This window comes from Ceratosolen solmsi, unplaced genomic scaffold (assembly GCF_000503995.2).
Source record: "Ceratosolen solmsi marchali unplaced genomic scaffold, CerSol_1.0 scaffold7, whole genome shotgun sequence".
Classification (NCBI taxonomy): Eukaryota; Metazoa; Arthropoda; class Insecta; order Hymenoptera; family Agaonidae; genus Ceratosolen; species Ceratosolen solmsi.
In genome coordinates, this window is record NW_011948413.1 from 3,274,613 (window position 1) to 3,300,927 (window position 26,315).

Consider the following 26,315-nt stretch of genomic DNA (forward strand, 5'->3'; position numbering starts at 1 on the left):
GCAATCGGCACCGTCAACGCGTTGCCGCGACAGGCTTCGCGAAAATCATACTCTCACAACCAATGTGCTCGCTTTTCAAATCGATTCGCATCACAGTGTTTGCTTTGCACACGAGTCACAAGCGATCGTAACGGTTTTAAAGCATGGATATATAATATTTACAGTGCCAATCAAGTCGTACGTTTTTTTTTTGGAACCAAGAATATACGAATGTTGTAAATTCAGTGATTTACTCTTATCAATATGTACAACTCGAAATTAATGAGTCACGTTTATGCTACAGCATTAAATAATGCACTACTGATTTTATTTGTTTATTTTCTTTTACAATCATTTTTATCATAATATTTTGATATATATATATATATATATATATTGTCTAACGTTATGTGCATTGTAAATATCAATGAGCCTGAGGTTTTTAAAACCTCAAGTCGAAAACGGTTTTAATCGCTTCAGTACACAAATACCATTTCATCCAAATCAAAGGATACGAATTCGAAATTTGTATTCTTACTAATTTCCGGTCTGAATAAGCAAACATGATTTAACTATAGCTTAGTATAATCGATGAATAACTGTTACAAACTATACAACTTTGTTACTTTACTTGCCATCTCAATAAAACAATGTGCCATTTATTGCATGAATGGTACTGATAGATGTATAGTTTGCTGATATCCAATAGATTGGATATCAAAAATAAGAAAACAATTTAAATTTAATTTGAAGACTTTTTGATGTAAGTAGATTTTTTAATGGTCAGTTGTATCGACGTTACGTAATATGTGGCGCAATTCATTTCAAGAGACATCGTTTGTATTAATCTTTCATCACATTACTCTTTCTTTTTTCTTTTTCATTATTATAAAGGCTATTAGGAATCTCTTTCAAATCATTACCTTAATTTAAATTTAGATAAAAATCAAATTAGTGTTTGAATAAATATATAGTAATTAGATTATAATATAAAATACACTTCTAAGATAAATAAGAATTTCAAAAATATTTTTATATCATTTATGCGATACCTTAAAATAATATATTTTATCTACATAATTATCCTAATAACGACTTATCTATTTATGACAATATTTAATCTTCTTTAAGTGTTCAGCGGTATTATATTACCAGTATGTTAGATATACGAAAATTAACAGAATAAACAGTTAAATATTTTTCCGTAGAATACAATATGACAAGTACTAGTTATGATCCTATCTCTTTATATCGAATTGCATAGGAAAGGAGGATACTTTAAATAAATATGATATCGGTATTTAAACTTCGATATGGTAACTTTAAATATAAATTATAACTAATATAATAAAATTATTGAATGCTGTTATTTATATGCAATAAAAATAGTACAATCATATTATTGATATGGTAACTAATATATTTAATTTTCACTTATAGTTATTTTGAAAACTTCAAATCTAGATAAAAATTATTAATTTTAAATTATTATTATTATTAATTAAATTATTAATTATTTTTTATTGTATGAATCTAGATGTACAACTTTTTTTATTTATAATATTCAATTTAGATGTGGTAGCTAAATTAATAAACGTTGCCGTTGAAACAGTCTTTAACCATTTCATCATGACAATCATAATTAAAATTTGTTATCTTTAAAACGTAGCTAGTTATAATATAAAACACAAATAAAACATAACTATGTGTTATTATATACATTATATACAACCCATTTTCCTTGAAACTCGATTACTAATAATTGAAAAAAGAAGCCAAAGAAACGTAGCGTATAAAATGCACTGCAAAGAATAACCTTGCCAATATGACCCTATATTGCATAGATCAATTAAAGAATATTTAGTTGGCTGTTCAACTTTTATATATACCATATTAATGCACTGTAATTACGTAGAATGGAGTACCTACAATCGAAAATGTATGCTATTATTGTGATATTTAATTATAATCGAATATCATCAAATATTATAAAATTATTACATAAAATTTCAAATATTTTATAAGCCACAGACATCACATTAAAGAATCTGAGTGACATCGGCATTTGAAAATTGATTTATAGAAAGTAATGAATGTATTAAATTTAATCCATCCTATCAAAATAATAAAGATTATTAGTAATAAAATTTTAAATTTAACTCAAATACTCATTATTTTTCAAACCTTTTTTTTTTTTTTTTAATAAAAATAGAAATGTTCAAATTTTGTTATATAATACATATAATATTTACATATTTTCATAAAAGAGCTAATTTTATAAATAATTGTTAATATTGGTTGGCTATGAAATAATGTAAATCTTTGATGGCGTGTCAATTAACGTTCATCATTTCCATATATTCAGATTTCTATATATATATATATATTCTAGACACAAAAATATGTTATTTTTTTTTTTCATAAGAATTCAGATTTATTTAATAAAATATTTATAAAAATGTATATTTTACATTTTTTAAAATATTTACTGTGACAATGAAATACGAAAATTTAAAAACAATAATTGATCTTTCGGGTCAAACGTTATCAGTAGAAAATATTAAATTTAACCAATTTTATATTGTTATGTATTTCACCATATGATATTTCAAAAAATATTTTTGAATAATATTATTCCACAATTATTAAAATGTAATTATTTTAGTTTAATGAAACAAATATAAGATAAAAGATTTAAAAACTACATTATAAAATATGTCAAATTATATTCTTCTTCTTCAAAAAAAAAAACATTCTTTTTTTCAATAGAAAATATTTATTACAACTCGAAATATTTTTTATGAAATAGAAATGGAAAAATTTTCATTTTCCATTGAATGATTTTCTGCATAAAATATTATATAGAAAGTGTAGCTGAATAAGCGATTATTCATAATTGCATTAATGTTACATTAATTCATTCGGTTTCTGAATTACCACTAGGGATACCCCTCCACCATTTATCCCTCGGAGCCTGAAACTGAAATAGAAAAAGCAAAATGAAAAATTCATGATATCGGTATCCATGTATAAATAAAATACCATCCTCAATAGTGTTTCATAGTTTTCGCATGTATGTTTAAAGCAAAAGATACATCGGTAACTTCTCGCAAAGAATCGTCCCTCAAGTGCTATTTACATTTGGTGATGGGCCAATGTTCGCTTACATCGCCACTGCTGAATCTAAATAATCAAATGATAGTTGGCGGCAATGACACAAATGGCTCCGTAGTTTCGTTAACCCGAGTACGGTAAACAATTTTGACACTAGTCGTTCCTTGCTCCATCATACTTTTCCGCATATTATACGGCTATACATTTTTGGATTATTATTGCGTGATCGCGGAATGAGAAACAGTAAAGTACTGGAAGCAGGCCAAAAGAAATATTTTACAGGTTTCGTTGTACAATAGTTAGATGAGCTCGAACTTCTTTCCTTAATCTGTCAAGATAGTGAGGATTTAAATCTTCTGTATCTTTGAAAATTTGGAAAGTTGACTTATGCAACTTTTTAATGCTATGATATAATATAGCAAGTGAGAAAAGCTTCACGACGTTAATATTCATATATATTTTATTTATTTACTTTTATTTACACCGTAAATTTTAATACTTTTCTTAATTTATATTTAAAATATGAATAATTCTGATTTAAAATGTAATTCAAATTAATAAATATCATAATGAAATGTTTTTTAATATTGTTAATATGTTATTTTAATAATTTTTTCTACACTTTATGTATATATCGTAATATTGAAATTAAATATTTATAATGAGCAAAGTTGACACATATTTTATTATTATAGAATTTATTAAATATTTATCTTAATATATCTATAGTGTTTAACCCTTATTCATATACTTATTTTGATTATACAACGAAGAAATTATTTTTATCCAAAAAATGATTAACTTTTATTATATCATTGATTTAGTCAAAAGCATATATCACTCAGTTAGAAATATATTGGTTCAAACAAACAATTTAAACAAAATAACATCGATTCAATATACTAGATTTTAAATTATTTTTACATTTCAAAGGAAAATTTTAATATTCTAATTACATTTTTCATACCGTTTCAAACTATAAGGTAATAATAATTATAATCTTCGACATTAATTTTTTTATTCTGCTTTAATATTTTTCTGAATCTTTTATTCTGAATACACTTCTTTTACCTCAATAGCTCTTTTTATGAAAATGTAAATAGATGAATTTTCATTATTAATAATATTCACCTATAGTTAATAGTTGAAATAATTAATTAAATTAAAATTAATTAAACATAAGAAATAAGCTCTTATTATATGTGTATATATTTATACTTATATTACATATTTGTTATTAAAGAAAAAAAAGAATCATTTTATTCTATGATATATGTATATTATCAGCAATTCATTGTGTAGGAAATAGTGAACTATAGCATTCAAAATAATACATTAATTCATCGATCTAAATCTTAGTGTATCAACTGATTACAAATACTAAGGAAAACCCATCGTGGATGAGCAATTCCATCTATTCTAGACGCGAACACCATTATCCGTACAAATATCTCTATGCGATGGATCATCGCCCCTGTTTTTGTGAAGCGTTTCAGTATCTCGTATCAGCGATTCGATAAGGTCCCAGATGAGGCATGAGGCATGTATTCGACAGTTGGGTGCGATTGCGCCATCCATTAGAAGCTCATTCAGTCGCTTCGCTTCCTTCTGACTTCCCCAAATCATTCCGCTCCTCGTAATCAAGTATGAGACTGCAAAGCCTATTAGTTGCTCCAATGTGTATCATCAGAGAAAGAGAACTTCTGGTGGGTTGTAGAGGCGGCGGTGTGGGTCAGAGGTTCGCAGGTCGACCGAGTATAGGGTATCGGGATGCGACGGAGCGGATGACATGGTGGACAGGGGGCGCCGAAGACGAAGGAGAAAGAGAAAGAAGGGGATCGATAGTCGCGAAAACCGGCCTCACCAGACAACCCGACATGATACAACTTGCGGTCGTGATCTTCATTAAAGCGAGGACGACCGCGAACTTCACATTCCCCAACCGAAAACATTCATAATAAATTTAACCGCGGCATTAGCAATTAGTTATAATAATTACTTTCATATGTATTCGTTAGTTTACTTATTTTAACATGTTACCATGATCGCTACCTATACATTATTTAATGTATATTAATTAATTGTAGTAACGCCTAACTATCATTAATAAGCTAGATTACTTTTTATTTTCAGAAATGACAGAAAATAGTTGTATTAATTTCAACGTTGTCTATTAAAATTATTAAATCTAATACCAGGACAATTCACATTACAAAGATTCTTTTGATTTTCTTTCGTATCTATGGAATATAACAGTGTAGTTCTTAATTATGTTATTTTATTTTCAATACATTAATTTTTTTTACAATCTACTTGTGCGTATTCTCAACTTTATTTTATATTAAGGATATTAATATTACTAAAAGATGATTACTTAAATAATTATTACTTAAAGTATTAATATACGTTTTAACGTTAATAAGCTTCTTCTTAAATCTCTTGAAAATTACACACGTGTTTTTTTATTTTAATTTTTGTAACAGAAGCTATTATACCTGAAAATATATTATACTTATTTTATATGCCGTTCGGGGTAAAAAATACAATTTTTCACGAATTAATGATATAATGAAATGAAAAAATCTGTAATATAATGAATAATGAATCTGTCAAAATTTGAAATTAATAAGTTTTTCTGAAGTAATAGTAAAGCATAATTCATGAAAATTTTGTCAAGGTTATAAGTATCTATGAATCATAAGGACTCCATGTTTCACAATACGATTTCATAAATAGCGTTTAAAATTTGTTGGTTTTAAGATTAAATACTAATTATTCTTTCCTTTTGCTACAAGACAAAAATATCCGAATTAACCTCTTTAATTGTTAAGCTAATCATAATTGTTAATGAAAACGAAAGCAGGATTTGTAATAGAAAAGTAATCATATTTAATGTTTTAGTTTTTAACTTTATTATAAATTTATCTTGAAATATCAGCATTTCGTTTTTTCAACTTTAACTGTAATTCAAATATTTTAAATTTACGATGACATATACTTACTGTACATAGTAGCTCAGTTTACTGCAGAACATGTTTCATAATTTAATATGAAGTAGCATATATAATATAATATTCTAACACAATCTTCACTATTTATCGTTCTTCGCTGCAAAATCTATTTAAACAATAATAATAATCCATTAATTTTTCGAATTTTTCAAAATGTCCTTGTTATATATATCAATTTATTATAATTTTGATCTACAAATATCCAATGGTAAATTTACACATTTTGCAATTTATAGCACATATTAACAGATTATAAAATACTTATAATCATTATTCTAAATATATAAAATAGTGACGAACATTTTAAAATTGATTAGCATGATAGAATTTTGTAATAATTTCGCGATTCTTGACGAAACTACACATCAACCAATTGCATTTTATTTTTATAAAATAAATAACTATTTCAATATAATGATAGTAAATACACTATCATATTTTCAGATGGAAATAATATTTCATAGATTATAAAATGAATTCTGAATTTGTTATTGAAATAAATGATGTACACAAAAAAGATAAAAAAATTTTTTATAATACAAAGTCATAGAAAAACATGAAACATCCTTATATATACATTATCGGAATTGGATTCTTTAATGCAGATGTAAAAGATTTTTCATCGCCATATACGTAAAAGGAGCAATTCTCCAAAAGTTTGAAACATTTTAACTATTTAACTTGTTTCGCCAATATCAAATTCTCTCTCTCTCTCTCTCTCTCTCTCTCTCTCTCTCTCTCTCTCTCTCTCTCCCCCTCTCTCTCTCTAAATATTTCGCCAACGTTATCCCATAAAGCGCGATCGTATCTTTTCTCTTCTCTTCTTTATTCTCTTTGCGGGTATGAAAGGTAGAGAATACCACTCTGTTATTCCTCGCACGCACTCCCGGAAAAATTCTCGCGCCCAGAATGTCTAGAGCACCCTGAGATTTCCATGCTGGTAGTTTTTATCGTTGGATGGCCATAAAAAGAGCAATGCTATAAATGTCAGCCCTCTCATTTGTGTCCCGCAGTGCCGAGGAAATCCCGTGGACGAGACCTGGACCGGTGGCTCCGACCAGGCTACAACGCGCGTCCAGCGAAGGCTCGAAATCGCAAGTGAACATTGACTCGAGCCTCCAGCCCGTCGACCAACGTCTACGTAATCGCAGTGTCAGCGACGCTCTCGTTCCTAAGGAAGAGCCACCCCCGAAGTTTGCTGGCGCGAAGAACGATGGTAAGCGACGAGAAGACGATGCAGTTGACGCCATCGTTGCTGGGAATGGCTTGACTGACGCTCGGCAGACCCTCGATTATCAGAGGCAGAGCCTCGAGAGTCTCCTCGAGCCAGGTAAGCGTATTAGATGGCTTTTACTGATTGATCTCCTTTATCTCTTGAATTAAATAGAATTAAATTGCTCGACTGGAAGGATCGTTGAGTTGAGACAGATTAAATGGGAATACTTAGACAATGGAATGCGTTTGGATAGTAAAGAAAATATTTTTTGTATTATTTAAAGTTTCGCGGTATTTTAATCTTATAAAAATATATGCTGGTCTTTATTGGTTAAGGAAAGATTCGTGTAGTTTCGTAAGAATTTATCGGACATTCACTTTGAATTATTTTCAGCGGCATTAAGATTTACCATGATTTTATTCCACTCACTCTTGAATAACATGAAATGAATATTGTTTCAATTTAGTTTTTGTATTTTTTGTAACAAGCTGTGATTTCATTAAAAGCGTTTACATTATATTTTTTATCTCTATCGCTTTTTTTTATGCAGAATAATGTCTGTTTATACTTATAAAGTTTTAGGGTATATTAGATGTAAAGAATTTTAAGCTATTAAATAAAATTTTTATATTTTGTAATATTATAATTGATGTAATAGTAAAACCAATACTGTATACACTAAGAGGACCTTAACAAGTTAATTAATCATAATGTGTTGGGCCTGTTGTAAACTTATATAACAAAAATTAAAATATTATAATTTTACTTCATATTTGCTTCAAAATAAGGTATTAAATTAAACCTTTAATTTTTGATGTAGAATATTTATGCAATTAAATGAATTTATTAATTTGTGTACAGACAAATAATTATCACATTACTTGCTTCATATTGTTTTCAAAAAAAATTCCTTAAAATTTGAAATTTATGTTTTATTTTATAAAAGAAGTAAATATTAATTTTAGTAAATAGTGCTTGAACTGCGTCAGTATTATTTAGCATTGAAAATATATAAGAAGAACAAGAGTTAAATAAAATTTACTTTTTATTTAAAGGTTTTTTAAATCTTACGCAATGCTATAATATAAAATGCACAGCGTATAAAAGTCATTCAAAATGAAATAATGTGTTCGTTAGAATTTTCCCTTTCTCATAAAATTTGAAATCTAAATAATAAGATTTTCGTTGAAAAGAAAATAATATAATGTTTAATATTATAGCATTGAATAACACATAATATCAGTTGTTCATTTTCTGAATTTATAATAATTATTAAAGGTTAATTTACGGATTCCAACAATAATATTTGTTTCAACTTATCGCTTATAATTACTTCGATATGGAATTGAATGCCAGTAAATATTATCAGGAAGGTTGATTAAAATTAATTGATTCCTTAATTAATTCCTTTATTTCTATTAATCTATCAATTATTAATTTTAAATTTTATTAATTACAAATTTTAAAACTTCGTGAAACTTGAAAGGTTATAAGATTTATCTAATAAAAATAAAAGTATATATATGCTGACTATTGCAAGTATTATCTCTTCATACGTAGTCACTTTTTAATATTAGCCGAAAAATATCTCAAATTTCTCGCAGCACACCTAGACACGAGAAATATAAACGAACACACGAACTACGATTCGATAACATTGCCATATAAGAACTTTCCACAATATACTTTTATCAGTTGCCTCTATAAAATATTCTGGACTTGAGAAACCTAAACTGCACACGGAGCCTAATATATATTCCGTTTCTAGTTATTGCGATACCGATAAGAGATTGAAGCCACAAATTCAGTTAAAAAAAGCACAAATACCCATTTCAGGTAGGGGAGGCGCAGTGATTACCAAGGACTTGGATCCGGAGAAATTGGTTTATTCATCGTGTCATAGTCTACCGAGCAACTACTACAAATCTTTCGAGAGTCCGAAGCGCGAAGTCCACACTCAAACTCAAGGTGAACACAAATCTACACAGTACAAGCTCGAGGACCTCGCCGAGTTCGTGGGAGAGTACTGCTCGCGCGAGCGGCTCCAGTACCTGCTCGAGGAGCGCTTTGGAAGTCCGCGGCGAGAGGTCGAGGTACAGACTGAACAGGAGTGCAAGGCCGTCCAGTGCAATAGCGAGGAGTTGGAAGCGTCGGATGAGTTCGGCCCCTTCTTCCGTAAACAAGTGTCCTTCGGCAGTCCAAAACGCGAGGCTCAAGTGCAAACAGGTCAGGACACCAAGTCAACGCAGTACGACCTTACGGAACTTGGCGAACCAAGACTTCGCCGCCAAGATTCTGTAGAGTCCGAGCCTTCTGAGCTTCAGGGGAAGAGGTTCGTCGATTTTCTCTCGTGGTCTTGCGCTTATGAGGGACTGTGACGCTCACTATTCACGCCGATGGCTGAAAATTTAGCGAATACTCGATTGCACCGCGCGTCGTCATCGGGGTCAAGCAAAATAAGGTTATTTTAGTCGGAGATTGCAACAAGGTGGTGCTGTCATATCTTGAATATTAATAGGGGTATGAAATAATTTGAAGTTAGACTATTTTTATTAATTGTGACAATTCATAATTCTATTTTAGATAAAATTTAAAACTATAGTAAATAAAATTGATTGACTCTCAAGTACTGATCATAATTTATAGAATAAAAGTCAAATTTGCATTTTTCAATTGCTTATGGAGTACCTATCTTATAAAAATAAATGTAACTTTATTTTAAAAAGAGATATGTATTTTCCTACATTAAGAATTTTTTAAATATAATATTGGGAATAATATTGAAAAATGCTATTGATTAATCCGTCATAAATATTTTTGCTATTTCCATCACAATTCTATTAGAACAATAACTCAAATTTATTCAACATAAATATCAGAATTTTCGCAAATACATTTAAGAAAATAAATAGTAAATGTATAAGTTATAATATGTTTGAAAATATATTATAGAAGAAATTTTTTAAAATTTAGTAAATATATCATCCAATAATTACTTTCCATGAACGTAATCAAATTTAATTCTTGATGGATAAAGCAATTTATTTGGTATTATTAACATATATATTGAGTAGGGAGAGAAAAAGCAAAATATTTGGAAGCATGACAAATATACTATTAGGCGCATGCCGGCTTAAGTTGTAGAAAGAACTATAAGAATTTTTATCAAAACATAGAAAATGAGAATAATCAGAGAAGCTTGAGCCATCAATACTCATTTGATAGCTGTCAGCGTCACAGGCTCCCCATAAATAGCCACCCTCGTGTTTTTATGAGAAGACGGCAAATAGGTTGACATCCTCAAATTAGACTCCATGTTCGATTCATCTCTAGGGCAGTCGAATGTTCGGCTTCGTCCCACGAGAGCTCGTCGCCGAGTAGTTCCTCACCACCCCAACGTAGAGCGCCGCCACTTATCCTGTTGTTGAAGGGTGGAGTCAAGGCCGACATGACGGTCACGCATCGAGACAAGGACGGCAACGTCGTGTGGGCGAAACACTGGGGTCCCGAGAGGCTCGTCGAAATCTACAGAGAACACCAGACGAGCCTCGGGCTCAGCATCGTTGGCGGCAAGGTAAGTCTTGTGCACCCCCCTCCCCCACGAATTTGGCGAGCCACAGCAAATTGAAGCTATAAGTATTTAAGCCGATAATACTGTAGCAAGGGACCTAAGGAAAAGTTGTTCCTAACTAAAACCTTGACGAGGTCGCGATGCATTTTCCCCTTTACGCACGGCTGCTCGTAAATTAAACTTACCAAGGTTTGTCGCTCTAATACACAGGCTTTCCACTTGCATGATTTCGTTCATCTAGGCTTGTACGTTTTAGAAAAATATGTTTGCTTTATTACGCAGCGCTAACAGTTTATGCCTACACTAACCACAACAGAGATCAGCCTCTTCTTTATCATATATAGATAAATAAATAAATATATATATATATATATACTTATTTACTCGGCCAGTCAATAATTATACCTTTTTTAACCAAAATAATATTTTCTCAATAATATATATATAATGTATATAAATATAGAGTAGGGTTGTCAATTATCATAAACTAATTTCTTATAAACACTTTATATCTATTAAAGATTACTATTGTATATATCGTCATTGAAATGAAACATTAGTATTCTAAATTAAAATTACTTGATGTTGAAATCAAGAAATTGCTTTATTAATTTATTTTTACTAATATTACAATAATATCATACGCAATAATATTGATATATCCAGAAATCTATTATGAATCAAATATTTTTGAAACGTTGATATTCACAAAAAGTATTCATATTGAGTATAAAATGTTTTAATATTAATGCGTATTAAAATGCAATAGTATTAATTTATAATAGAATATTTTTCAGAATATAAAAAAGATAATTAATTTTTTTACATAAATATATAATTTGTACTTTAAAATTCCATCTCAATATGATAATTTCAACGTAACTTATAATAATTAAGTTTCTTAACTTGATGATATTCAATTCAATCAGGCTAATCTTCGTAATTTTTACCTTAAGTATAAAACGAATGGGATGTGAAATGATGTAAAATATGAAATTAAAAATATTTAAATTTATTTTTTAATATTAAAAATTAAAATATTATATTATTTGTAACTTCTATTTTTTTTTCTTATGAAATTATTGTAATAATTATAGTAACCCCATATATTTATGATAAAAATTTGTAGATCGATCTACAGGAGAGTAGCAGTTCTAGTTCATCGCAGAATGTATCTGGAATATTCATAAAAAATGTGCTGCCAAATAGTCCAGCTGGGAGAGCAGGGGGCCTACAGGTAATAGAAAATACATTCTTCAAACTTATAATTATAATCGTTCAGATTTAGTTACTTACTTTACTTTTATTACAATTACCGCCAAAATTTTTTTTAATTTTTTAATTTTTTAAAATAAAATAGTAGTATTTCATTTATAAATAGTAATATTTTTAATTATTTTTAATTAAAGTATAAAAGCAGACTGTGTCATTTATATACTTTCAAATAGTTTTCAAATATTTTAGAAAATTTAGATTATTTTTAAGCCATATTTTCTATTTCAATGCTTTTAACGTAAATGACTTATTTTTAAGGTAATGAATCAAACAAAAAAATGTACGACTTTAATATACTTAATAGTTATTATTCCATAATAAATTTTGCATTATTGATGATAATATTATTTTTAACTTAATTCAAATAAAAATAATAATTTAATTAAACTTAACCTATATATGTATAGGCTTTAATAAAAATATATATTAGTTAATGAATAAATAATAATTTAATAATTAAGTATTATCGAATTTAGAGCGTATTAAATAACTGACGAGATAGTTAAAGTTATAATTCAAACTATTTTATCCATTACTCATGTTTTCACTTAAATAACAAATTATTCGTTAAATTTATCTTATATGCTTCAATTTTACATATAGTAATCATTATTCTTATTTAATACAAATATAAATATTTTGATTTAATGAATGTTTATTTATGATTTTATATTTCGAAGTATTTCACTCCTTATCTGTTTATAAATAAATAAGTAGGTTTTCAATTAAAGGCAACATTCTTAAATAAATGCACTTTTTAATATAATTACTTTTAAAAATATATTATACCAGATATTCAACGTATCATTTTACATTGTAAAATTTATGATATTTTGATTTGAATTCGGATATTATAAATTAAATAAAAAAGAAAGGATATCTCAATATCATATAGTACGGAAACGAATTTTCTAGTATTACCAGCTACATGTTCATGCCCATGTCTTAATAATTTCCATTCCACGAGATTATAAATTTGCATAGCGGCCGTGAACTTCCCCAATTTGGAAACTGCAATTACTGTCTATTCGATTATGAATTCATTATTAAAAGCACCAGTTTATCTCTTAATATAAGCCTATTCCAATCTCAATGGTCAAGCACACGAATGCATATTTAAGGTCTTCGAGCAAGCTGATCTCATATATGTTTACATATAGATGTACGTAAAGCGCTTATATCTGGGAATTGCCGGAAACATCTCATGTGCACACGTGCGCTTTAGAAAATTACGTGACGAAATTTTCGATAGTGTAGATGCGTGCATAAATGATATCGATAAAGAATAATTAAACAATAAAAAAAGAAAGAAAATGAAAAGTTTTGATCCTTATATCTATCATAGCTTGAACTACAATTCGCTTTCTAAACATTAAATGGATTTCTCTCACGTATTTGCTGATACGTAAGAGGAATTTTTATAAGTAATACGTATGCAAGGTTGTCAACGGAAAACTCTTAAATATGTCAGTGATATATTTAGCAAGATTTTTATATCAGTCATAAAAAGGTTATAAAAAATGTTTGGTGCCTCATAACTAAATGGAAAAGAAGATAACACGAAGTTACTTCTATATTTGTAAATTAACATTTGCAAAAAAAAGTTGAAATATCATGTATTTTATATATAATTATTTAATACTTATACGATTAAGTATTTTTCATTATGAAAATATATATACTTTCTAAAAAAAATATATATTAAAATATATTTAAAATATCAAATTCTTTTGAAAATTTATCACAATACAACTAAATTTAGATTACATTAGTTAAGATACAAGCGAACCCATTTCTTAACAATTACTCAAAATCTAGCGAGTGCTACAATAAATTTACATTATATACAAAAACTATATTATATATAAAAAATTATTTATTAATCTCTGAACAACTTTTTACATATTTTGAACGGATGAATATTAATATAATAATACTAAGAATCTTTATGAACACTATATTAAATATATTTAAACATATAACCTACATTTACGATAAATTTGATTTGAAAGTATATTGATTTGTATTCAATAATAATATTAAATAATTTAACTTTTTATTTTATTCCTTGATGAAAAAAATTTTACATTCTAAATTGATATTTATCGATTTTATTGTATACAAAAACAAATTATTATTAATTAAAAATGTACACGTATCGCATGTGAATTGAAAACTTTATAAATATTCATTAGTTCTAAATACATAAGATGATAAAACTATTCATGATTTTTCTATTAAGAGAAATATATTTCATTATTATTACGTGATATGAGCTGTAATATAATCTACTAAAAGATAAATATAACTTTTCAAACTGCACGAGTGTTTCGAAAATTTTAACAAAGATACTATTGACATTTGATCATACTTTTAATTTATTTATTTTTAGACTGGAGATAGAATAATTAAGGTGGATGGTGTAGATTTACGGAACAGTACGCATGAACGTGCTGTTAAAGCGATTCAAGCAGCTGGGAATCCTGTACGGCTGCTGGTCCAGTCCTTGGTGCACTTGGTGAGTCTCCTTACCTCATCTAGTACTTTCACAACCTTTTAAATATTCATTCGGTTTCAAGATATAATTTTCAGCCTTGTCTTTTAACATTTTTCCTTAAAACAATTAAAATTAGGATAATGTTTATTGCCCGTGTACCTGCATTTATATACTTAAATCCTGGCACAATTATATTAGCTACTTTTGAATTTATACACAAGAATATTTTCTATATTGTAATGCATGTACCCATAGATTTTTATACTGAATAACATATTTAAAATATTTTACTTGAGCATTATTATTTTAGCATTATTAACATATTATATATTATATAATACTTCATAAATTTATTAAAATTTAATTATATTAAGTTAAAATTTAATTTTTAATTTTTTTATTTATTAAATTTATTTAGAATATACATCACACGTAACTGTGTGTGTGTGTGTGTGTGTGTGTGTGTGTGTGTGTGCGTTCCTCTGAATACATGAATGTATTAAGATTATAATTTGTATTTTACAAACGAATTTAATTTTCTAAATGAAACAATAAAAACATAGTTTTAATTTGAATATTTTATAATTACTTTTTGAGATAAATTATTTATATAGTCATGAATAATTACAACTGTAATTATGGAAATTTTGACCTACTCTTTTTACAAGAGCGGTAGTTTCATATCGTATGTATTTGAGTAATTTTTGTAACAGAAATAACAATAAAATCTTCATCCGATACTACTACTACATTAACTACAAATACAGAGATAACTATATACAAGTAGTATATAGTAATACTTTTTATTATAAATTAAAATCAAGCTTATATTTAACCAAATTATGCATACATATATATTACACATTAATATATATTTTTATAAACATATGCATAATAAAAAATTGAATTAAAAACATTGATGTAAAGTATCTACAACAGAAATTTCCTTAGATGATTTCGAGATAAATTTATATTATTATTAAAATTAAAGGTAACTGAAAGATAAATTAGTAATTCTAACGTATAGTTTTTTCGTTTCTCTTGAAAAATGCAGCTAACTTTTAAAGTAAGGTTTAGAAAATTATTGCAAAAAAATCAAATTTCTATGCAACAGTATCAAACAGTGGTGTATTTCGTACATGAGACTAATATATATACGCTAATATAAAACAATAGAACCAATTAATTTGTATATCTTAAATAAGAATCTTGATCTAAAGACTTGATGTCAAGACACATAATAATCCCAATCATAAATATTTTTCCATCGAGATTCAATTACTGTAAAACCCTTATTACTACAACATGATGGTGGACCGTTAATTGTTCTCTTTTGTTGAACTTCGTCATTAATGTTAACATAACGACAAATTCGAAATATGTTCTATATATGTTTCTATTTCATTTTTATCTTTTTTATTAGTTTAGAAAATTGATAAAGAAAAAGATGAAATTTTTGTAAGTAATGAAATTCATTAAATCATATTTTAAATAGGTCCATATATTTCCAATATCGAATTTTCTAGCAATTATGATTCATATAAATATATATATATATATATATGGCTATAATTTAAATAATTCAGTTTCAACTAATATAACTATTTTAATTATTTTTGATAGACTTGCTAATGTATGTTACGACTACATGCTTACACATACGTATACACATGAAATTTGTAACAAAATTTTTCAACTAAGTCAATATGAATCATATATAAAAATTTCAAAAATATTTACAAAATATAGCTGTATAAATTAAAATAATTCATTCAATTTCCTTTTTACATCGTATGACTCCTAATTCAGTATTGGTTAATGTATTTGTATTTATTATAAAAGCTATATAATCTATATAAAATCTATAATTTGAAATTCACTTTAGTTCATTTATACACTGGCAAATCCAACTTTTGTAATAATACAATAAATAAGAATGATTTTTCAAACCGTATGGTCATTGAATATTTCATTATAGTTGTAATAAATATAGAAAAAAAATATAAAGAAACAATAACATATTTTCCTGTTGAGATGTATTCATAAAACTTACTCCGGTATTACAGCCTTCATTTCACCGTTAATTTTAATATTAAAAACTATTTTCATGATAGAAGATTCACCAAAAATAAAATTAGGTGTTTTTAATCAAAGGTGAAAAAACCAAGAAGTTTCATGAAATTCCAGAGGCTTATTCCAAACGCGCGTCTTAAAAAATTTATAAAGAAAGCCCGTACAAAGTAGAGTCATTATATTCGATTCGATTAAGCAAAATGAAAGAACAGGAATGGAACTAAATGCAGCGAAGTGAAGCCTTTAGACGTGATAAAAAAAAAGAGCAGAAATCACAGCACCATTGCACATTCGGAACTGATTGATCGCGAATGTCGGTATGCAAAAGGTAGGTCATCGTTGCGTCGAACGCAAATAGCAGCAAAAATAATAAACAAAATCACGACCATCCAAGAGAGGGAATAAGAGGGCCGAGCATCCGCCATATGTACGTGCACAGCTACCCCCCTTTCTCCCGAGCAGCCCCTTCCCAATCGGCTCCAATCAATGTGAAGAGAGACAGAGGCACGAATCGCTCTCCAATAATCCGACACAGCTGGAAGGTTACATGTCGGAGGTGGAAGTCGGCGGTGCCCTCCGCCACCATCCCACCGTCGTACCCCTCCTTGTTTGTCCTCCCCCGCATCGGCGATCGCCTCCTGCCCGCAGCCCCTGCGAAAAAGAACGAGTTTGCAACACGCGCGACTCATATTGCAGATGTGAATGTGCCACGGTCCATCGGACGCGGTGATGGCGACCGCAACCGCCCCCAAACGTGCGACCGCACTCCCTCTCGCTTTCGATAGCGAAGGCGACGCTGATGAACCCTTGGCCGTTGCTGTTACCGCCGGGGTGGACTACGAATTTAGTATGACCACCTCGTTCGCACGACTATGCAGCGTCTTTTTGCTCGTAAATGCGTCACTTTCGTACGTAATTGCATTATTGTTTGTTTGAGTGCGTGATTGGGTGCGTACGTGAGTACGTGTCTGCATATTTGCATGCGTGTGCGCAAGGCTAGAAATCATTTTAGGATAGATATTATTTGGAATGGAATGTTTCGTTGTTTTGTTAGGAAGATTGGTGTCTCGATGTGCAGTTTACGTTTTAATAATCGGACTCGTCACGGCCAATTTACCGTTATTTCTACCTATAATGCAACTGCTTGGAAAATAAATCTGTTTATTCTAATTGAATTATAATGCGACCTCCAAAACGTTAGTTACGTTCATATAGTACCAAGGAAACTAAATTCTCATAACTGATATTTTCTTCTTGTTTTCGCTTCATATCATTATCATTGCGATGTCGTTTGCATAAGGAACCTCAAGAAAATGTGTGCGGTTATAACGTGAGTTTAGCGTACAATTGGATAAAACAAAGATTTAAATTGTAACGAAATTTTCAACTTTGACAACATATTTTGACTGCATTCAAGATGTTTTTCTACATAATGCTTCTATTATTCATAAAAATTAATAAACGAAATAGTTTTGTTAATTAATAGTTTTGCATAATAATCACAACATTTACTGTCTTTACTATTAAATGGAAATACCAATTCAAACACTAGTGATTAAATTTTAATATTTCCAAGTAGTTTAATTAAAATCCTCTATAAGATTATTTATATACTGTAGATTTTTTTATTTTCGCATATATTATCAATGTAAACCTTAAAATATTTCGTTAAAAATTACTCATAAAATTGTTTTGTGAACGCACAATATATTTTGATTAATTTCAATCACGTATTCAATTAAAAATATAAAACTAATATTGTTAATATCTGTGTCAAATATTATTAGTTAATTATTTACAGGAATAAAAAATTTATATTGCTATCGAATTTATCTTTTGCTTTATATAAATCGTTAAAATTCTATTATACAATTTTATACAAGATTTTTCATATTTCTGATAAAGGGTGAATAGAAACAAATATCACATTATGCCTTATATTTTAATTTTAAAAATTTTTCATTTTATATGTTGTATTTTAGTTCTGTTTAAATAGCTTGAAAATTTTAATGATACGTATTCACTCTAAGCAACTTTATTACTTGTAATATTCATATTTTACAAGTATTTGAACAGACATATAGTAACTTTCGTAATTTAATAGCATTTATGATCTTTAATAAAAATGAATATATTTACACAATATTTATGTTTTATAATACAATGGAAAGTGTTTATGAACATGTAAAAATAATATATTACATAAATGTAATAAAGTTTACATAGATTACATAGATATAAAATAATGTAATATCTAAATCTTTTGGAATATTATTACTACTTGTTAAAACCATTAAATTATGGTTTGGTTTGTTTAAATAAATATTATGTATATATTAAAATAATGATTATTACTATTATTTTACCTATAAATAATCGAAAATTTTCCTAATATCATTTAGACATAAATATAAATAAAATATCTTCCTATCTACAGTCATAAGAATATATTTGTACTCTTATTAAATTGGGATTCACTTTTATTGAATGATAAATATCGTAGATATTATTCATAGTTGAAATAAAAACAATACTTTTACTTATTAATTTTACATAAACGCTTATTTAATTTATCATATTTAAGACTATTATATATATTCATTAAAGTGTGAGTGAATGCAAAATTAATAACTCTCTCTCTTTCTCTCTCTCTCTCTCTCTCTCTCTATATATATATATATATATATATATATATATATATATATATATATATATATATATATATATATCTATACGCATAAATTGAGCATAAATATATGCCTAATTATGTTTTTATTTATCCAATTTATCGCAAAATCGTCAAAAAATATTTATAACAATAGCAATACATTCGTATATAATGTAAATAAATCGTTCAAATAAACAATTAATATTATGCGAAGAAAATAAAACCTGTTTAAATGAAAATGTTTTCTTTTAATTTTGGCTTGCTAAGTTATGTAAATGTATAAAAATTTTTAATATTCAAAACAATATTTTATATTTAATTAAAAGAATTTACATAACTAATATTGAAAGTACATAGTTTAAGCTCGTTCTAAAATTTATTCACCGATTGTATCTTTTCTCTCGTACAACGTGATATTGACAGTTCGAAAGAAAAATATTTAAATACTTAAATAAGATCCATACAATCTTAACAATCAATTATTCAAAAGAAATAAAAATCCTTGAAATTTATCAATGTAACACCTTTAAATGGATTCTACAGTAAACGTAGCACAGTTTACCCCTAAATTAAAATTTCAAATTAGAAACTACTAAAACACATGTTCCTAGTTTTTATGTACATATCGGAATGCGAAAATTAATTGAATTTTTGAGAGGCATATTGGGCGAGGTGGTAACGAAATTGTTAAAAGCAAAAGCTATGACGAATGCTACGATTCTATTACGTTTCCTGTGAATTGTCACTTTTAGAGTCCAGATAATGAAGGCTCAGTACAAGACAAAGGTGGAAGCGGAGGCGGAAGCTGTGGTGGTGGAGGTGGTGGTGGCGGTGGTGACGGTGGCAGCGGCGGTGTCCACAGGTCCACCAGGAGGCAAAGCACCAGGCACCGTATCTCCATGGATGGTGATGCACCCGGTAGCCCCACATCCTCCTTCCGGTACAGATCTGGCTCACCGAGCAGATCATCGGAAGTCATTCAGGTCAGAGTTTTCTCTTCACCCTCTGTATGCGGACCACTTTATTATATTAACGCTGGTAAAGCTGCGTAAATATTCACCACAATTTATTTAAGAAATGTAAATGAGGGGAATTGATTTCTTTATGATGTTAATGGAAATTAATTTTAATTAAATTATCTACCATCTTTTATAAGAAAAGTAAACTTTTATAAAAAAAAACATTATTTAAAATTTATAATTAACGAAGTTTCAGGGCTCTAAAATATTTTTGGCTCAACTTTTTCAAACTCTCATATTTTCTTCATTAAGGATTTTAAACAGGCTCGATCCCGTAGGACATATAATTCAAAAGAGCATACTTTTACTTTATTATTGTCCTTTTTTTTCACCCTTTCCTTATATTCCATCGAATTTAAATAAAGTAGATAAAAAATAATATTTTAAGTTAATATTATAAAAAACAATGAAATTTACGATAATAGATATCCATAAGCTTTGTACTTAAATATAACATTCAATGAAGCTTTTGTCGAACTAGTCTTTTAAATTCTTAATATATTTCATCTGTATTGACATTTTATCAAATATACCAAAACTATACATATATTTACATGCATACGTACGCACACTCATTTATACCTAATTATTTTGATGACCGTACTTATTTGCCTTCAAATCTTCATAAATGTATACTAATAAGAAATATTATTGCACTTAATAAATACTTTCATCGGTTACAAATTTCGCAAAAACTTTGCATTAAAAACAAATTCTCGATGTTTTATAAGTTATATTTTATACAATATTACGTGAATATTTTGTATAAATTTTTTTCTTTTATCAACTTTCAAATTATTCTGATACATTTATGATTAATAATTTGTAAGAATAATGAAGTTTATTTTCCACGTTATTTCGAATGCGAAGAATGATTTAGAAATCTTCCTTTATATAATTATGAGTTGCAAATTCTTGTCTATTTATTCTTATCTATAGATTTTATTCACCGATGAGAGGCATGCGAATTGGTATGGCCTAAAAAGTAAAGACACTATTCATTTTATCTGATAACATACCTTTATTGGATATCTAAATAATCTGCCTTTTCGTGAACACAGGCACAGAAAAAAGAAAAAAGTCCCATTTTGCGACGCTACCACAAGATCGTATATCATTCAAGCCAGCCTTACGGAAATCGCGTGGCGTGCAGCCGTGCGCGAAGCTCTCTATTTCTATTCTTAGATTACGCCTCGTTAAAAGTAAAAACAATCTTGTGGCATATGCACCCATCAAGATACTATACTACGCGTGGATAATAAGGAAATAAGAAAAATGCCTTATTTTTTCCATTAAACTCAGACTATTTTGCTGTATTTCATATATATTCTATAGGTAAATTGAGAATGATATAGACACAAATATGCAATCTATTACTAACTATATTCCATAAGTTTTTGTTATTAATTTGTTCAAATGAGACTGTTTTCTATAAATATAGATACAAATATAATTTTATATAAAAATCTGCAATTGATAACACGATGGTAATTTTAATTCGCCTATAAATTTAATTTTAAATCGGTTAAATACTATTTATATTGGATTAAAATACTCTATCAATTAAAATATTCTATTAAAATGAAATTATTTTTTTTTTACAACTAAGTCTACATTTTAGGAAGGGAAATTTGAATTAAACAAACAAGCCACTGGAGGAATGTCAGATGATGCTGGACCAAGTGGTCGAAGGTTAGTATATAATAAATAAAATTTTAAAATATTTTTAAACGATTAGCAAATATAATAAATGTATAACTTTAGAAACATAAATCACATAATAAAACATATATTTATATATTAAACCATATAGAGAACAATTATTATGTAATTTATTATAATTGATTTAATAATCGCAAATTAATTTAAAACTTCATTTTCTTAATGCTTTTATTATACTTTATATATTTTTATATTGAATATTTATGTCAAATGTTATGATTCTGGTAGTGTTCGATGCGAGATTATAAAATTATGTGTAAAAATAGACTCAATACTTTAATACTCAGACATTAATACTCACTAACTTTGTACAGAAATAAAATATTTATATTATACTATAGTAATAATTTAAATGTACATGTAAATATAAAATTCAACATAATTAAATTATATTCAATTCGCTTTAATGTGAAAATTGGTAAGCTTTGACTTTCAGAATGAGTGAAAATGTACATTTTCAAATTAATTATAAATGAATGCAGTTTTTCTTAGTAAATTCTTTCTTAGTAATATATTTAAAATACATAGTCTTATATAATACATATAAATATACTATAAATATTTTATGCATCTTGTCAGTCTAAACGCTTTTATGAAGAAAATAAACTCTAAATTTACATAATTTAAAATTTAATAAATATCATATCAATTTAAAATAAATTTCCACATTTATTAATAATATTTATAAGAAAAACACTGAAATTTATATATTTCTATTGCAAGTATTTTTCTATTAGAAACTCAAAATACATTACTCACCGAATATGTTAATTTTATACTAAGCTTTAAATACGTATTTATAACATTATAACGTGTATTAAGAATACAAACTAAGCAATAATTTACAATAACGTACAAAAAAAATCCGGGTTTTATTAACATAATTTTGTTTATTTGTGCTATTTTTCATAACTTTCGCTGAAAGCAATTCCATATCGATTTAAATGAAAAGTTGATTAGCGTGAGTGATGATACTTCATGGAAGATTAAAATTTAGCATGAAAAAACCTCCTACGCTCTTGACATTTCAGGTCATCGATGAAGAAGTCGATGCGTAAGAGAGCACCGTCGCCGCCCATAAATACCGGAATATTACGCGAGGTAAGCGAAGAACCCGAAGAAAAGCTCAAGCCTGAAGCTCCCGAGCCGTTGAAGAACAAGTATTCATCCGGCGAAAGCTCCGAGGATGAAGAGGATACTCGAGATATGGAGGGAAATGTTTACACAAAGAATGGTGTTGAGGTAAGACAAGGCCTTTGCTTCATCCTTCTTTTTCCTTCTCTACCTTCCTTTTATCGTTTCCGTACTTTCTCTGCATGAATAATACAGACTTTACAATGTAGATGCAAATAAATAAGGCGTTAAACACTAGTTTACATTGCTAATGAACTATAAATTTGTATTTTGCACGTACTGTTAGACAATATTTAGCTAGTAGGTAATATAGCATTACTTAGTAGTTGCTTTATATAAATTTTAAATAAGTTATTTATTTGGAGGCTCATTTTTGTCATAAAATTAACTCATGTCATTAACAAGGTCCAATTAAGAAAAAATTGAAGACATTAAATAATTATGTATTTGATAAACTTTTCATTTATTAATTCTACACATTTACAATCTTGACTTCAGAAAAAGGTTTGGTACAATTTATTAAAAACTATATATTTACAAAACCCCATATTAAAAAATAAAATTGTCAAATTTAATGGAAGGTATAGATTTCGATGATATATGTTAATTATAATGGAATAAAGTTCATCTTTTTAACAATATTTCTTAAAACTATTTTAATTATGTTAAGTTATTTTACAAAGTTATCTCGAAAAGTTTATTCATAAATAAATTCAAGAATTGTTTTGTAAAACGAAAAATATTAAAAAAATTTTTATTAAATGAATGTATCGTTGCATTAGTAAATATACTACTTTAAAGTAAGATTCATTAATGCAATATAACAACTAATCTGCACCAAACCCGGTAAGCACAAACAATATATACTAAACTTGCAAGCACAAATAATACGTACTAAACTTTCAATTTCCATATTCAGTATATACACATTGAAATACGTATAATATTTCTACTTAATATAGATAAATGAATAATATAGATATATTAATTATTCATAAACAAAGAAATCGTTAAATTAAACTTATTACATATTGTAAAGAATTCTAATTATATTTTAGCTTACGATATTATGAATACTAAATCAATCAATTTTTGGCGGATACTTTAATACACCACTATAGGCTTCATAAAACTGACTTAATAACTGTAAAGAAGAGAATATATAATCATATTAAAGTTATTATATCGTTTATACAAATCTTCCTTAGTTAATATTTTTATTTTTCTTTAAAAAAAAGTTCAACACATTAAATATTACTTTTGAAATTATTAAAAAATTTAATATTAAATATATTAATTTATGTTTATTTTAGTTTAAATAATAAAATATGGTACATTTTTCTATATTGTAAAGCCATGTCATACTGAATATTAAATTCTAAAATATATATTTTCGAATTTCAAGTTTCACATAGTTGAACGGATAAAATAACATTCTAATTATATAATAATTGCAATATTATTCTCTGATGCTTTATTTATCTATATATATTAATTCTACATTACATATCAATTTTAATATAGATTAACTTATGAAGCTAATTGTTTTTATAAAATTAAAAATCTCATTTAAACTTAATATTATTAATAAATATTTTTATAGACTCTTATTCTATAATCGCGACTGAATTCATGGGTCCGGATATAATAAATGAATATGTGTGGAATCGTATTTTCCTTCTCGTCTTGCATTTCAATTGCCTTACAATCGATTGATACGATTATTGCACAAATTTTTCGATGAAAATATATTCTTATCACATTTAATATTAAATAGTTGTCGAAGACACTAAACGATTGGTATTATTCTTGTTAATAAGTATAATATTATTTACAAATTTTTCAAATTTATTAAATATTTAGATAATATAACATTTAAATTAGATTCGATGCTTTATGTATTTACAAACATTTGATACTTCAATAATCATTAAAGTATATTTACTATATTTTATATAAAAATGTATCTTCGCTTACTTTTCCAAGCCAAAAACATATATTTATGTTCCGATTGTAGGACTTCACTATACTTGGAAAATGCATGTTTCGCTTTTTGAGTGACAAGCAGTTTCCTCGTTCTGTCTCGCTTTTCTAAGCGGAAAGAAGTGAAACATATTATAAAGTTAAAAGCCACTGGAGCTTGACTATTTTAAATTTCCTTTTTTTCAAAGGAAACTTAATGTTACATCTTCTTAGTTTATTATAATACTACCGAGAGCTAATTAAAAACATTCTTTAAAAAATTTTTATTTTTCTCCTATCTTCTTCATTTAATAAAACTGTTTAAACGTTTCAAAAAATTATTGCTTTAGTTAATTAATTCTTTTATTATAGATTAAATATACTTTTATTAAAACTACTATAAAATTTTACAATTTGAAATTTTTACAGCATAATAAACTGAATATATTAACATAATATACTTTAAACATTTCAAAACTTTTTAATACTATTAATATTTAATACTCGACACTCAGTAGTTTAAAATTTAATATTAATTAAAGATATGGTTTGATAGTTATTTATTATAATTTTTGTATATAATTTTCATTATTTAATAGATATTGTAATAAGTTTTATTCGTAACAGCTAATTATTTTATATATATGTACATGTTTTAACTCGTTAAATCAATCTAAATTTCATATATTTAATGTAATAATAATATTCAAATATTTAAATAGCTATTTTAAATATTTAAGAAGCTGTGAATTCTTTAAAGAAAATTAATATATTTTTAATATTCAAAACAATTGATTAATATAATTTGAATTATTAACGTAATTATAAACGTAATTTTTAATTGCTCGTTGAAATTTTGATTTGAACTACTCATTTTATGTGTTATTGTTTAATTTATAATATTATCTTAATACTTATTAGTAGTTAATCCTTTCTTATAAATTAATGCTATTCTGAAACAACAGAATAATGCCTATACTAATATTTCTGGAACTCAATACTAATTGTAGCATCCATTATCGTAGGCGTTTCGTTTAGATATTTTAACAAAGTTTTTGCAAGGATTCAATGTAG

The 26,315-nt window shown here is 27.2% G+C and overlaps 1 protein-coding gene across 1 annotated transcript in view; it reads left to right on the top strand.

Annotated features, from left to right (window-relative positions):
• The window catches only part of LOC105367624 (uncharacterized), a 127,616-nt gene that overhangs the window by 92,322 nt on the left and 8,979 nt on the right, over window positions 1-26,315 (top strand). Inside the window, exons 24-32 of the mRNA XM_011506392.1 lie at window positions 7,118-7,434; window positions 9,157-9,652; window positions 10,654-10,894; window positions 12,021-12,128; window positions 14,559-14,684; window positions 20,157-20,190; window positions 20,224-20,387; window positions 22,045-22,115; window positions 23,177-23,387. Of these exons, the coding sequence (XP_011504694.1) occupies window positions 7,118-7,434; window positions 9,157-9,652; window positions 10,654-10,894; window positions 12,021-12,128; window positions 14,559-14,684; window positions 20,157-20,190; window positions 20,224-20,387; window positions 22,045-22,115; window positions 23,177-23,387 (1,768 nt within the window). The remainder of the gene's footprint in view (window positions 1-7,117; window positions 7,435-9,156; window positions 9,653-10,653; window positions 10,895-12,020; window positions 12,129-14,558; window positions 14,685-20,156; window positions 20,191-20,223; window positions 20,388-22,044; window positions 22,116-23,176; window positions 23,388-26,315) is intronic.